The sequence below is a fragment of the Staurois parvus genome, unplaced genomic scaffold (genome assembly GCF_062004578.1).
Source record: "Staurois parvus isolate SC_StPar_1 unplaced genomic scaffold, SC_StPar_1.0 ptg001169l, whole genome shotgun sequence".
Classification (NCBI taxonomy): Eukaryota; Metazoa; Chordata; class Amphibia; order Anura; family Ranidae; genus Staurois; species Staurois parvus.
Window position 1 is genome coordinate 408,366 of NW_028318965.1, and position 14,955 is coordinate 423,320.

Sequence of the window (14,955 nt, forward strand, 5' to 3'; positions counted from 1 at the left end):
AAGTGTCCAAATGCAACAAAAACGCATTTCAATCTTCATGCATGTGTCACACGTGTCCACACTGTGTGAATCCAAACTTTAGCCGTGATGGCTCCTCACCTCCTTGTAACGACCCCACAGGGTCAGCTCGCTTAAAACAGGACACCACTTTTAGTAGCTCACCAGGACCTCACCCGCCTCTTATACTCTATCAGCAGTCTCCTCCACGGTTCATATACAGACAAAAAAGACTCACATAGTGTAATCCTGTTTAATTTGTATAGTAAATGTAGAATAAAATTGCCCACTCACATTTAGGTTCATCTCCTCATATGCCTTCAATACCCCATGCTATGAATCTCCTGCATGGGTATTTCAATAGAGGGATTTCAAATATGGCCGCCACGCCGGAAATGACGTCACCGCGCTCCCAGAATCCTCCTCGCGTTCCAAGGCAATTGGATAGCCACAAACCCTTGTACATGTTGTACATTCCAAAACATTGATATACTCTATCCAAAACTAATCAAACAATATACGTGTGTCACCATACATGACACAATCCATTTCTACATTCTCTGTACAATCTGCTCCAGATTAACCAAAACCATGCAATCTGAGGACCCACCTACTCCATCCAACAGGCAGACCACTATACCCCAAAGTCACAGCCACTGGCAGACATTGTACAATTACATTGCAAGGTGCTGGCTGCGAATCAAACAGATCATCACCTGGGTGGATCCATTAAAGCCCCGATCTCTTCAGAGTCTGGACCGGCTGAGTGATGTCGCTGTCAGCTGAATATAGGTCATAGGAACACAGAACTAAGTGCACTCCTTTGACCTACAGGAGAGGTAGGGCCAATAGAGCTTTGGCCCTACGTCTCCTTTAACATTGTTCAAATCATAATTATGACTAATCCTGATGTAATTATACATTTTGTCACCCTTCCCCAATTTCTACTGACTGGAAGCGCTACTCAATTTGTTGTTTCATCATCCTAACACAATACACAGTATATTGTATGACATGAAGCACACAGACATCTTTATGGGTCAGTGTTTTGTTTCATGACCACATTTGCAATATTGCTAATGAAAAGAGTTAAAACTGTATACTTTAAATTGTATCTAGCTACTCAGCTGCTGATCACATCTTTACTTTCATTGGGAAGGTCCCTTGCTCCATTGTAATACAAGTTCATAGAGCTTGCAATGTAGAAAAAAATGCAGCTGCCGGTAACACGATTAATGTACCAGCAGTACTGTCCCTACATAAAAGTTGTGGCGGTGGCAATAGAAAGCCTAATTAGGACTGTTTTAGCTGCACTAAGCATAGACAAAATCTGTATACGTCACCTAATCTTTAGCTTGCTAAGGTAAACATCAACACTTTAGTCACAAAGCAGAACTACTGCATTAAAAGAAAAAAAAATCAATGAATGGATTCAAATTGCAGCGCACAGAATGATACGAGTTGAAGAAAGACATGTTTGAACTCCAACCTGCGTGACAACCATGGCTCCTTCAATAGCTACAGTACAAAAAGTGTTGCCCTAGGACAGGAAGTGAATTAATGGCAGCATCATCAGGTGAAAATAAAGTTAAAATGTCTGTAAAAGGAAAATGAATGCAAACACCACGTCTAAAAGCTTGTAAGCTTCAATACAGTGCCTTGAAAGTATTCATACCCCTTGAAATTTTCCACATTTTGTCATGTGACAACCAAAAACATAAATGTATTTTATTGGGATTTTATGTGATAGACCAACACAAAGTGGCACATGATTGTGAAGTGGAAGGAAAAATCCCAAATAAAATACATTTACTTTTTTGCTTGTAACATGACAAAATGTGGACAATTTCAAGGGGTATGAATATTTTTTAAAGGCACTGTATATTCCTTTTTGATGTGGGTTTTAAACATGTTTTAAGCTAACGTGAGATTAACATGAATATGTTTTTACTTTGTAAAAGTGTCTGATATTAGAGATCTTAGTGGAATTGGCAGGACAAGTGAATAATAAATATTTCTTCCAACTAATGCGTCAGCATCTGGGACTGTCCCTGGCCCAGTCGCAGGAAATAAACCCCAAGCCAGAAGTACAAAGCCAGAAGCTATGGAAGAGCTTATAAATGGAAACCACAATATACACAGTCACAGGAAAAGATGGTTCACCAACTCTCTACAAAACCCCTTACTTTTCAGCAGAATGTAGAGAACAAACAAGAAAAAACATTCTCTGACTGGATGTCGCTCCATTTCCTCAAGCTCAACCTCTCCAAAACCGAGCTTCTCGTCTTTCCCCCTTCCCGCGCCCCCCCCCATCCTTTCCATCACTACCAACAACACCACCATCAATCCCGCCCAGCAAGCCAAGGTCCTTGGCGTCATTCTGGACTCAAACCTTTCCTTTCAACCTCATGTCAAATCACTTACAAACACATGCAGGCTCCACCTCCGGAACATCGCCAAGATACGCTCCTTCCTTACCCCAGACACCACTAAACTACTCGTACACTCCCTGATTATCTCACGCCTTGACTACTGCAACTCCCTCCTCACCGGCCTACCCCAGTGCAAACTCTCCCCGCTTCAGACCATCCTGAACTCAGCGGCCAGACTCATCCACCTCACCAGCCGCTCCACCTCTGCCACCCCCCTCTGCCTCTCCCTCCACTGGCTCCCTATTGCCCAACGCATTAAATTTAAACTGCTCACTCTGACCTATAAGGCCATTCATAACGCTGCCCCTAACTACCTCACCGACCTGATTCCCAGGTACCACCCTACCCGTACCCTTCGCTCTTCACAGGACCTCCTTCTATCTTGCTCCCTGGTCTCCTCCTCCCACGCACGACTGCAAGACTTCTCCAGGTCCTCCCCCATCCTCTGGAACTCACTACCCCAATCCATCAGACTGTCACCTTCCTTCCTCACCTTCAGGCGCTCCCTGAAAACCCACCTCTTCAGGAAAGCCTACCCCACCCTCACCTAACAGCCGCTGCCCTTCCCTCCTCCTACCACTCCATCCCCCACAGCCATTTCCTCCTGTACCTCTACCCCCTCCCTCCTAGATTGTAAGCTTGAAAGAGTAGGGCCCTCTTACCCCTTGTGTGCTGTTTGTTGTTACTGTACGGTTTCATGTATTGTCCCCCCCTCTATTGTACAGCGCTGAGCAAACCCTTTGGCGCTATATAAACTCGATAAAATAAATAAATAAATTTAGTGTAAAGTTTGAATTTCGATTTAGACCCATAGCCTACTTAATAAAGTAATCATACATGTAAAGACAAAAGCAGCTTTACTAAATTCACTCGCCTGTGTATAAATGCATTCACATTCATGTATTATTCCAAGTTTATCTTGCCAATCAGGAGAACAGTCCTGTTAAATTTAATTCTGAGTAACAAGACGTATACAATCTATTCAACAGGGAATAAACAATTCATACAATGGGGAATTACACAAAGCTGTGTCTTGTTAAAACACAACATAACCAGGTTTTATTTCTCTGTAGCAGAGGCACCATGTGCCATTATCAGGTTTACACAAAGTTTTGGTCCTGATGTTGCATTTTTGTGCAATGTTTATGGGGTGTATGGTGAAGCCTACGTTACAGACCAGCAATTTGAAAGAAACAAAGAGGAAATCTTTTAAATAAAAGAGGCTGACTGAATTTTCTATGCTTTAAAGCAGTTGTTCTCAGAATTTTAGTTCATGCTCCCCTTTGTAAGCAGTTGATCTTCCATTCTCTCCCACCCTACCTGTACAAATGGTTTGGCTCCGGAACATCTCCTCACCTCTATGGCACCATCTTGTACTCATCCTCACCCTTGTGAAACCTTCTGGTACCCCTCCTCACCCCTATGAGCCTGATACCTCTACTCACCCAAGTGGTACCATCTGATACCCCTTTACCTCCTTAACATCAACAATATCCATTAGCCCAATTTCTCACTTGACCTCTCTTCTGCCACCCTCATATGTACAGACTGAAAGAAAAGTTGACTCTTCATAGTATGTGTTCTTACACACTAAGCAAAGTTAGAAAGGCACGTAGTGGAGTTGGGAGTGCAGCCATGGTGCCCCCTAATACTGCCATAAGGGAACCTAAAGCTGAACTCAGCAAAATCAATTTTAGACATTTGTACAGAAAAGCAAAATTACCCCTAACAGGGGTGTGGAAATTTTAAAAAAAACTACTCATCCAAAAGGACTAAAACGGGGTCCTGGTCTACTTGTCCGTCATGACAATTTACTTGTCCTGATAAGATATATCTGAAGCTTTCAAAAACAAAAAGGGGCTTTATGGCGTATTTTTAACATTGTGCTGTTTATCTCCTCACATCCCTGCCTGTCTCCAGCATTGCACCCAGTGATCTAGCAGGGAGGGAAGAGACCTTGCATTGTAATGAGCACCGGTTAAATGCTCATCAGGAAAGAGGCGTTTTTGGCCTCAACAGAAGTGCATATACTGAGCAAGTAAATGAGGTGCCAGCCCCAATGAGAAAAAAAAATAAACAAAAACTATATTCCCTCAGGTTAACCTCGTACACGTCAGCCGTACTAGTGCATACTGAGCAGCTAAATGAAGCTCCGGTGTCTGTTCTGTTAAGGGGCAAAAAAAAAAAAGTAAACGGTAGAGATGGTGCCTCTGTGGGACGTGCACAGTTAAATGCAGGATCCACGGGCAGGTGCCATTAATCCTAATGGCACACCGCGCGCACTCAAAATCGCACACGCATCGGAAACCTCAGTTCTTGTATGGACTGTGATTTTCAAAGTAGTGCAGGGACTTTTATGCTTTTCACGGGGAAAGACAGCCCATTCAAATGAATGGGCTGTTGTGTCTGTTCATACCGCAGCTGTGTAAATGTGAACCTAGCCTTAAAAAAGGCCCTGCACTTGCTGCCAGGGTGGCACTGCATAGCTGCCAACATTTTAACGGGACACTATTGATGGGCTCATTGTAGCTTCACGTATTCAACGTTGTCATGTGGCATCGAGGAACATTTCTTTGTGAGGACTTTATGTGGATGGTAGATACTTTTTCTCCAGTTAAAAAGATTAAACGAGGCCCAAAATATATCAAAAGGAAAGGGTCTCCTGTGCTACTAGACTGGGCTGACATTTGCAGAAACTAAATCTGCCAAATCTGGGACTGTCACAGCCAATCAGAATTGTCTTTTCCTATATGACATGACCTGGCAAAGACAGGAAGGAATGACAGGTAAGGCGAGGTACCCATGCCAAGCTTTGCCGACTAGTAGACCGCACGGCGGCACAAGCTCCGGACACTGCAGGAATAGAGGGGAGGGGAATCTGAGCACTGGCCCTCTCACCGTTACATCGAAGACCCCTCCTTCTCCTAATCCCTTAATGAAAAAGATCAGGCTTCCACCCCACTCCAAGTCCCATAGCTGCGCCTATGCTGGTGATCCGTCCTCCTCCTTCCTTCCTCTGGCTTGTTCACTTTCTCTTCTATGCGCTCCAGTTACTCTGCCTCCCCTCCCCGTGAGTACGAGCATTAGGTACACCCCCTCCACCACATCAGCGAGAACGTGCAGGACCGTGCAGTAGGGTGTACAACTGGTAGTGTTCTGTGCCAGGACTGAGCGGGCTGTGACAGCCTGACTATGACCCCAGCTGTCCAGTAAAAAAGTATACCCTGCTGCTTGCCCGCAACTGGGCTAAATGTAGAAAAAGACCACCTGCCCGGCGCTGCATGTCCCAGGCGTCAGGCGATAGGATTTGCAAATCCCTGCACTAATAAAGTGTGCCCAATATGTGGCTGCTTCTGTTCTTTTATTCAGCCCACATATTAAAGTTACATATCCAGCTGGAGTAAGTTCTCACAGTGGGCTTGCATCTTTTATATTAAAAAATGGATATTATGTTTGTGTGCACCAAAATTTATTTAAGTTTGTTTTTTCCTGAAACTTTGCATTTGATATACAATTGCTCTGTTTACAATATCAGGATACACATGTAATGTCAGCAAACACATTTAATAAATTTAGAACCTATTTTGTATTTTCTGGGTTACAAGATAATCATCCAAGTGTTAACATTAGTAACCTTTGTGCAGCATGAAATGATTCTCCTTAATGTAGAAGATGGCAATCAATAAATCATTTTCCATTCCAGAGCATGCACTGATTGTATCAGTGATGTGTGACACCATTACATTTATTTTTTGTCTCACTGTATTTTCAACATAATGTAAATCAATATAAATAAAAAAGAAGTGTAACATCACATCACAACAGCAGGTAACATTAGCAGTGGTTTGCTAACTGGATCCAAAAATGAAAAATTCTGTAATATTTGAAACCAGAGTAAGCCTTGCATTAACCTATACTAGACACCTCCAAAGATAACAATGTTGTTTGAGTGGTCTGACAGAAACAAAAATTTACTGACCAGCAAATGCATTGCCAAGCTACTAGAAAATCGATCTTTACTTCAGATGAGTACAAGATGATTATCATAATTTGTACCTATAATAATGTTTGCATTATGGTCACAATTATGAAAACTCCTGTAGCATCAAACTGACTAAACTCTAATTTAAAAAATCTATTCAAGTGTGTATTCCTTGCTCATAAAATTCCTTCAATTCCTATAGGCCTCCTCCAAATCTCAAAATTCCTTTTTTTTTTGCTGATGTAATCCAGGTTCCAGTTAGAGCTACATTCGTTCTCCATGACCCTACTGTATGTAGGAAAGTAGCCACCCTCTCCTGTTTGCTCTTGAGATGGACTATGTACTATGGGATTTGTAGAGTTTATAGAGTAGTGCATGTTAGTTGCAATCATGACAAACAGACATGAGAGGGAAAAGGAGATGCTTGAAAGCTCACAGTGAGCATTACAAGGAGGCAGAAAAATATAGGAAGAAACAATTTCATGAAATATAGATAGAGAACCACTAAGCATTGGATGTGTATGGATTATTTTTGGAGAATAAGGATATTGTTTAGTGCTACTTTAATACATCAAACCACGTGTCAAAACACAAGGCCCGCGGGCTTAATACGGCCCGCCAGGCCATTTCATGTGGCCCTTGCACCTCTGCTCCAGCTGTGGTACCCCCAGTCTCAGCAGTCGGCAGCAGAGAGGACAGAACTCCTCCTACAGATACTGTGCCTCTCTGTACAGCCGCAGCACACACTCATGTCCATCTCCCATGGTCTCAGCATTCAGCAGACTGTGGCAGCGGACTCCAGCACTCCTCTGGTCGTCCCCCAAACCCAGCACTTTCTGCTTTCCAGCTCCGCCAACAGCTTCTTCCCAGCAGCAGCTAAAGGTAAGAGGGTGCACTGCGATGTAAGGAAGGGTGGAGGACTCTTGACTTCTGATTGTGAGGCTTTGGACATTTAGTCTTACAGATACATCCAGCCCTCTGAGGGCTACCATAATGCTGAAGCAGACCGCAATGAAATTGAACATCTATACTGAAAGCCCAGGTCCAGCACACATGGGATGACATTACTTACCAATTCACAAAAACAGACTTCAGAGCAGACTGGGACCATTTGCAAACTTTTATGGCATAGTTACATAGTTGGTAAGGTTGAAAAAGACATCAGTCCATCCACTTCAACTTGAGTAGGTGTATATTTATGTTTTTGTCACTACCATTTCCCATATCTCTGTATATTGCATTCCCTAAGATGCCCATCTAAAGTTTTTTAAATTCTCAACATTCCCTGCTGACACCAACTGTGGATGGGAGTGCCACATCCTTACTGCTCTGACAGCAAAAACCCCTTATGCAGTTTATGGTTAAACTGCTTCTCATCCAAATTCATTGAGTGTCATTGAAAGCCTAAAACTAATGCAGCCATCACATTTAAGAATTGGTAAGCTGCAGTATAATAAATGTTTGCTTTTGGGTTTAATACAGCTTTAATGCTTGTAGTCATTCTTCACAACCGAGGTCCTCCAGTCCCCCTTATATGGGCTCTCTCCACTTCCAGCATATCCTTCTTGAGGACTGGTGACCAGAACTGAATGGCATATTCAAGATGTGGCTTGACCAGAGTCTTGTAAAGTAGTAGAATTATCTTTTAGTAGTGGTAGTTTTATATCTTAAGTAAACTCAATTTTTTAATGCATGCTAATAGTCTGCTAGCTTTGCAGCTTGGCATTGCATGCTATTGCTGATCCTGTGATCTACCAGGACTACCAGATCATTTTCCATCCACAATTTCCCCAGAGGTTCTCCCCCTAGCGAGTAACTTGCATTCATATATTTAGTCCCCAGTGCATTACTATACATTTCTTAATATTAAATCTCATTTAGTTAATCACCCCTTTATTTTATCGAGGTCTTCCTGTACAGTTTTTATATCCAGTTGTAAAGTTATTACCCTGTTTAGCGTTTTATCATCACCAAACACCAACATTGACTATTTAAACCAACCTCTACATCATTTATGAACACATTAAACAGAATTGGACCCAGGACAGAGCCGTGGGATACTCTACTTACAACTGCAGACCATTCAGAATATGTGCTATTTATCACCACTCTTTGAAAGCACTCTTGTAACCAGTTTTCTATCCAGGTACATACACTGTCATCAATGCCAACAGACCTCAATTTGTAAATTTTTTTTTTTGTAGGGCCAATATGCTCTGACCTCACCTTTTTACTATTAATATATTTAAAAATTGTTTGGGGATTTTTTTTTATTCTCCTCCGCTTTATGTTCCTCATGGTCTATTTTAACTGCCCTGATCGCGCTCTTACATTTCTTACATAACTTGTAAGTCAAAAATTTTCCAAATTTTTTACTCAATTGAATATGAATTGATTTCAGTGTATTGCATGTGTAGTTTAAACCCAGATTATGTTCTTGAATTGCTACCGTAAGCAATAGATATTTTAATCACTCCTGACATACACCACAAAAATCAATAGAGCCAGGGGGGCAAGGCTCCTATATGTGGCACCAGGTCATTTGAAAGTTAATTATATATTATGCTTTAGTGTGAAAGGGAAAATGAACTGCCATATCAACCCCAGACAACCTCCACTGTGCTAGACATTTCTGACTCTGTTTTGAAGATGCCGGATGGCTAATTGTCAGGATCATCCTGCATTGATTTGGAATAGGAATGCAGCCCAGAGGTTTCAACTTCACTACCTGCATACTTGTTGGTGATATACTAAAGAAGGCATTTCTTTTACTTGTTAAATTTTTCTAACCAATAGTCATTTCTTCCTAAAAAAAAATCTATGACAGCAGGGGTATCTGCTGAGCACAAAGAGATGCATGTTCATATATTTCTATGTACAAAACGAACACAGCCACCACAACTAAGGACTAATATGTTGCAATATATTATGTTTTTGCTTTTGGGTTTAGATAAGCATTCATGATGCATGAAGTGCTTTTACTGTAGTTCACTCTAACTAGCCTTATATGAGAGATTTTTAGGAGAAAGGTACAGTCCTTGATGGGAGGACCACATCTTTATCAGGATCAAATCTTTCCAATTGACTGTCATAGGGTACATAGATCAATTGAGCAGTGGTGATTTGGTATGTTAAGTTTTTCCATAATAACATTTTTTATTACGGTCAACAGTCATATGAAATCTTTATTACATTTGTGTATATACAGCGTTCTACCTTTTCATGCATTTTGTCTCTGCCATAAACAGTGCTTAAATCAAACCTATCACTAAAATATACTGTAAATTACAAACTAGCAGACGGTAAGAGAAGGTGTTAAAACAGAGCAATGCTGTATCACAATTCCCCACTGCTCATGTAAGGCCTTTACCATAGACGCCAGGTGAGCACAATATGCAAATTGAGCGTAGTGCCCTCTGTTACCTTTTTGTGCCAATTTGTACTTTAAGGATTCATATGACAGCTCCACTGCAAATCAATAGCATGAATAGAGCTCACAAGCTGAAAAGTCAACAAGTAAAAAGATCTCACCTGCATCTTGTACAGAGAGCTCTTTTGGAAATACTGCTTTCCACAGGAAGGGCAGACAGTCCCTGAATGGCTGATTCTTCATCTGATAAGTACCCATTTGCTCCATCCGTGTCACATGAATCCCAGAATACCTCTTCCAAGTCTACGTTACAATTGCTTAACTGTTCAGAGGACTGCTCCTGGAAACCTAAATCCTTAGTCACAATCAAGCAAGAGTCACCACTAATATTGTCACAAGAAATGTCGCAATGACCAGCTGTAGTTTGGAGAAATGCATCACACGCAGTGGATTCAATGCTCTGTACTGGGTCTTCTGCCATTGTTCCCAGGTACTTTCAACAGTCCAAATTACTTATGCTGATTGCCTGCAAAAGAAAAAGTACAAAATTATAAATAATTACATAATTATAAACAAGGTACAGATCAACTGAGATATTTCATATTATATGCTCACCGACCACTTTATTGGGTACACCTGTTCAATTACTTGGTAACAAAAATTGCTAATCAGCCAATCACAAGGCAGCAACTCAATGTATGTAGACATCTAGACGTGGTGAAAACGACTTTCTGAAGTTCAAATCGAGCATCAGAATAGGAAAGAAATGGGAATTAAGTGACTTTGAACATGACATGGCTGTTGGTGCCAGACAGGCTGGTCTGAGTATTTCAAAAACTGCTGATCTACTGGGATTTTCACGCAAACCATCTCTAGGGTTTACAGAGAATGGTCCAAAAAAAAAAATATATCCAGTGAAAGACAGTTGTGTGGATGAAAATGCCTTGTTGATGTCAGTGGTCAGAGGAGAATGGGCAGACTGGTTTGAGATGATAGAAAGGCAACAGTAACTCATTTCAGTATCTCTGAGGAATGTTCTCAACACCCTGTTGAATCTATACCACAAAGAATGAAGGCAGTTCTGAATGCAAAAGGGGGTCCAACCCGGCACTAACAAGGAGTACCTAATAAAAGTGGCCGGTGAGTGCATATTACTCCATTTGCTGTTTTGTTTTTAAGCCAAGTGTCCCTTTTTGAATAGAAGTTAATTTACCTATTCAAGAAAGGCAGAGAATTGTACGCTGTTTTAAAAGGTAATTAAGTTCTCTAAAAAATAGGATGCAGTTGGAGCTATAAAATTAAGAAACCTGGGGTGTCAAATAGATTCCCAGCTATCTGAGTTTGTCTTTTTCCCAGTGGTATATAAAGGAATATTGCACGTTCATAAGAGTACTCGGTGGTATGTTAATGGCTAAGCCTCAGTTTTTGGAAGGTTTAGCTTGTCACCCAACAAATGGGAGATGTCTAGCTTTTAACACAAGTTTGGTAAAGTGATTAACTAGTTCCCATCCAATTCTGACATTCCTCTCATACATGGAAAAATTAGCAATTTTTTCTGCTTGCAAATTACTAGAAAAGAACCCCCAAACATTATATATTTTTTTTAGCAAAGACCATGGAGAATAAAATGGTGGGTGTTGCTTAATGAGTTTTAGTGAGTACAGTTTACAGTTACACGGGAGGTCTGGTGCTAGAATTGCTGTTGCTCTGATGTTTGCCGTGATACCTCATGTGTGGTGCGATCACCATTTACATATGTGCGTGGGGCACTGTACCTTTAATTTATGTTTGGATCAACTTTATTGTTTTTACAATAAAGATTAACAACATCCCTTAGGGCTTTTTCACATGGGCGTTCCGTATGTCCATTTTTCATCTGTCTGTTTATGGATGAAAAATGGATACCCATGTAATTCTATGGACTAGCAGATGTAAATGGATGATCATCTGTTTACATCCATTAACGTAAACTGACATGCGGTCCGTTTTTGCATTGGTAAAGGATGTAAAAAAATGTATGTAAACAGATTAAAAAAAAGGATGAAAAATGTATGTAAACTGACGTGAACTGATGAAAAACCGATGTGAACTGATGAAAAACCGATGTGAACTGATGAAAAACCGATGTAAACTGATGAAAAACCGATGTGAACTGATCCATTTTTTCTTGAAAAGGACCCTTATGATAGTATTGGCCATGACGAGTCCTCTTTATGGAGGGAACTGGGATCTATTAGACCCCAGATCTCTCCTCTGGCCTCCAAACCATCTGATCAAACAGAGATTGGTTTGATCAGATTCTTTCACAAGCAGATAATGGCTTACATACATCACGCTGTAATGGGAAACTATTTATGATGTCACACAGTTGGAGAAACAACATCAGTTTCTCTTGCTGTCTCAGAAACCAGATGCTACTGTTCGCATCCTTACCAGGCTGCCGATGGGACAGGAGAGCCCGGTAGTGGTGGCAGCAGGGGAGGGAGCAAGGGTGACCTTCTTCCACAGCCAGTAGAAATGATCAAGAGGAGGGCCAATGCTGTACCATTCCAGATCAGAAACATAAAAGAATTGGTATAAAGAAGTTTAATGGAGGCTGAAATTGTCTTACATAAACAGCCAAGTGTCACTAAAGGCCACAATTCCTCACTCCCTTTCTTCAAGTTTTATAGAATTACCACAACTATTTAAAAAGTATAAAAATGATAGGATTTTGCTCTCACTATTCAAATACCGTAAAGCGAAACTAGACTACATTTAAGCACCACAAACCAAAAACACCATTTCATTCCTTTTTCATATTCAAAGCAAACCCAACCACCCATCAATGTGTCCATGATTTATTTTGCTTAGAAATCTCTTTGAAAAACATCCCCTAGAATATCTGGCTGTGGCCATCTTGAGTAAGGGCAGATGATTCACGCAGCATTTACTTCCTGAAATCCATCTGCCCTTAGCTTAGGCATTTATGCAGAAGGGTGTGCCTTAGCTGAGAAAACCCCTCCTGAAGATTCCTGGGATGTAGGACATCATTTGCCTAGGCATGGAAATAAAAAAAAACTGAAAAATATGTAGAAATAAAGTTTAACACAAGTACCTATGATATACTTTGCTATTTACTAATGCTAGCAGCATAAGGATAAAAAATAGTGCATTTTGATTGACAGCGTGAAGTTCCGCTTTAAGCACAAAATATTAAATCACTTTAAACAATGTAACATAATATGAATGATGTCTGACACCAAAACATTTTTCCCCAAGTTTATGTAGCACTAACAATGATAACTTAGCATGTTGCACAGTATATTTAAATAGTTCCCTGACCCACAAGGGCTTACAATATAGTGACCTCAGCACCAAGCATAGACACACACATTCTTTAAGGCCAGTTTGATCAGGTTTCAGCAACTTTTAGTTTGGTGAGTAAATCCCACATACAGTATGCCTGATGTAAGATCAGGGCTTGACAAATTTGCTTTGAATCTAGGAGCCAGCTAAAAAAAAGTTAGGAGCCAGTTTTTTTTTTTTTTTAGCATAGCATGGGATATCAGCACATAGGGCAAGGCAACTTTTGAGCGACAAGCTTCACGTGTTGCGATTTGCTATGCAACAATCACAGCAAAACTGCAACACGATTTAGGCGCCATTGAAAAGAGTGGCACCTGTACCTGCATTTTGCTATTACAGTGATTCTGCCATGATCCCAAAATGCCCAGGTGTGAATGGAGCCACCCTGGTTCACATATATGAGATTCTGGATGCGGTTTCAATCCAACAGATTCGTACAACAGGCTAGATATTTTGTGTTCCTATTGAAGTGGTTCACACTGATCCACACACATCGTGTTTTGAGTGCCATTATGAAAAGGGTCCTGTGCGAGTTTGTAGCGGTGGGTTCCAGACTCGCAAGACAGGGGAGGACTGACAACTCATGGGGCCCCTGGGCAGTAAGAGATAATCAGGCCCCCTGTGCCCCGCCTACACTCAAACCACACCCACACAACACCCTACCTACATATTGCAGCTCAGCTGCATAGAAGGGGCATTTAAATATTTACTGCAGCAAAGCCTGCATGAATGTTCCCGGCTTCTTTCCGTAGAAGACACTGGGCACTTCCAGGTTTTAAGATGGCTGCCATGTGGGGGAAGTGAAAGAGAGAGGGGATTGAGAGGGGGGGAAAACAGGGAGGGAGAGAGAGGGGGGAGAGAGAGGGGGGACAGAGAGAGAGGGGGGACAGAGAGAGAGGGGGGACAGAGAGGGGGGGAGAGAGAGAGGGGGGAGAGAGAGAGGGGGGGAGAGAGAGAGGGGGGAGAGAGAGAGGGGGGGAGAGAGAGAGGGGGGAGAGAGAGGGGGGGAGAGAGAGGGGGGGAGAGAGAGGGGGGGAGAGAGGGGGGAGAGGGGGAGAGAGGGAGAGAGAGAAAGAGGGGGGCGAGAAAGAGGGGGGAGAGAGAAAGAGGGGGGGAGAGAAAGAGGGGGGGAGAGAAAGAGGGGGAGAGAAAGAGGGGGGAGAGAGAAAGAGGGGGGAGAGAGAAAGAGGGGGGAGAGAGAAAGAGGGGGAAAACAGGGAGGGAGAGGGGGGAGAGAGAAAGAGGGGGAAAACAGGGAGGGAGAGGGGGGAGAGAGAGGGGGGAGGGGGAGAGAGGGGGGGCAAGAGGGGGAGAGAAAGAGGGGGAGAGAGAAAGAGGGGGAGAAAGGGGGGGGGGAGAGAGGGGGAGAGAAAGAGAGGGGGAGAGAGAGGGGGGAGAGAGAGGGGGGAGAGAGAGGGGGGAGAGAGAGGGGGGAGAGAGGGGGGAGAGAGGGGGAGAGGGGGGAGAGGGGGGGAGAGGGGGGGGAGAGAAAGAGGGGGAGAGAGAAAGAGGGGGAGAGAGAAAGAGGGGGAGAGAGAAAGAGGGGGAGAGAGAGAGGGGGAGGAGAAAGAGGGGGGGGAGAGGGGAGAGAGAGAGGGGGAGAGAGAGGGGGGAGAGAGAGGGGGGAGAGAGAGGGGGGAGAGAGAGGGGGGGAGAGAGGGGGGGAGAGAGAGAGGAGGGGGAGAGAGGGGGAGAGAGAGAGATGAGAGAGGAGGGGTGTGTTTTAAACTGCGCTAAAAATTGGGGAATGGCTTAAAAAGGGTGTAGTTAAATAGCATCTGAGATTACTTATATAGTACAGAATGAGGTCATGTTAAATAGGGAAT

General features: G+C 42.6%; 1 protein-coding gene across 1 annotated transcript in view; it reads right to left on the reverse strand.

Annotated features, from left to right (window-relative positions):
* The window catches only part of LOC149438986 (tRNA-uridine aminocarboxypropyltransferase 2-like), a 262,161-nt gene extending 251,859 nt beyond the window's left edge, over window positions 1–10,302 (reverse strand). The window contains exon 1 of the mRNA XM_089659604.1: window positions 9,943–10,302. Coding sequence (XP_089515730.1) covers window positions 9,943–10,262 — 320 coding nt within the window. The 5' untranslated portion in view covers window positions 10,263–10,302. The remainder of the gene's footprint in view (window positions 1–9,942) is intronic.
* Between the last annotated feature and the right edge of the window lie 4,653 nt (window positions 10,303–14,955).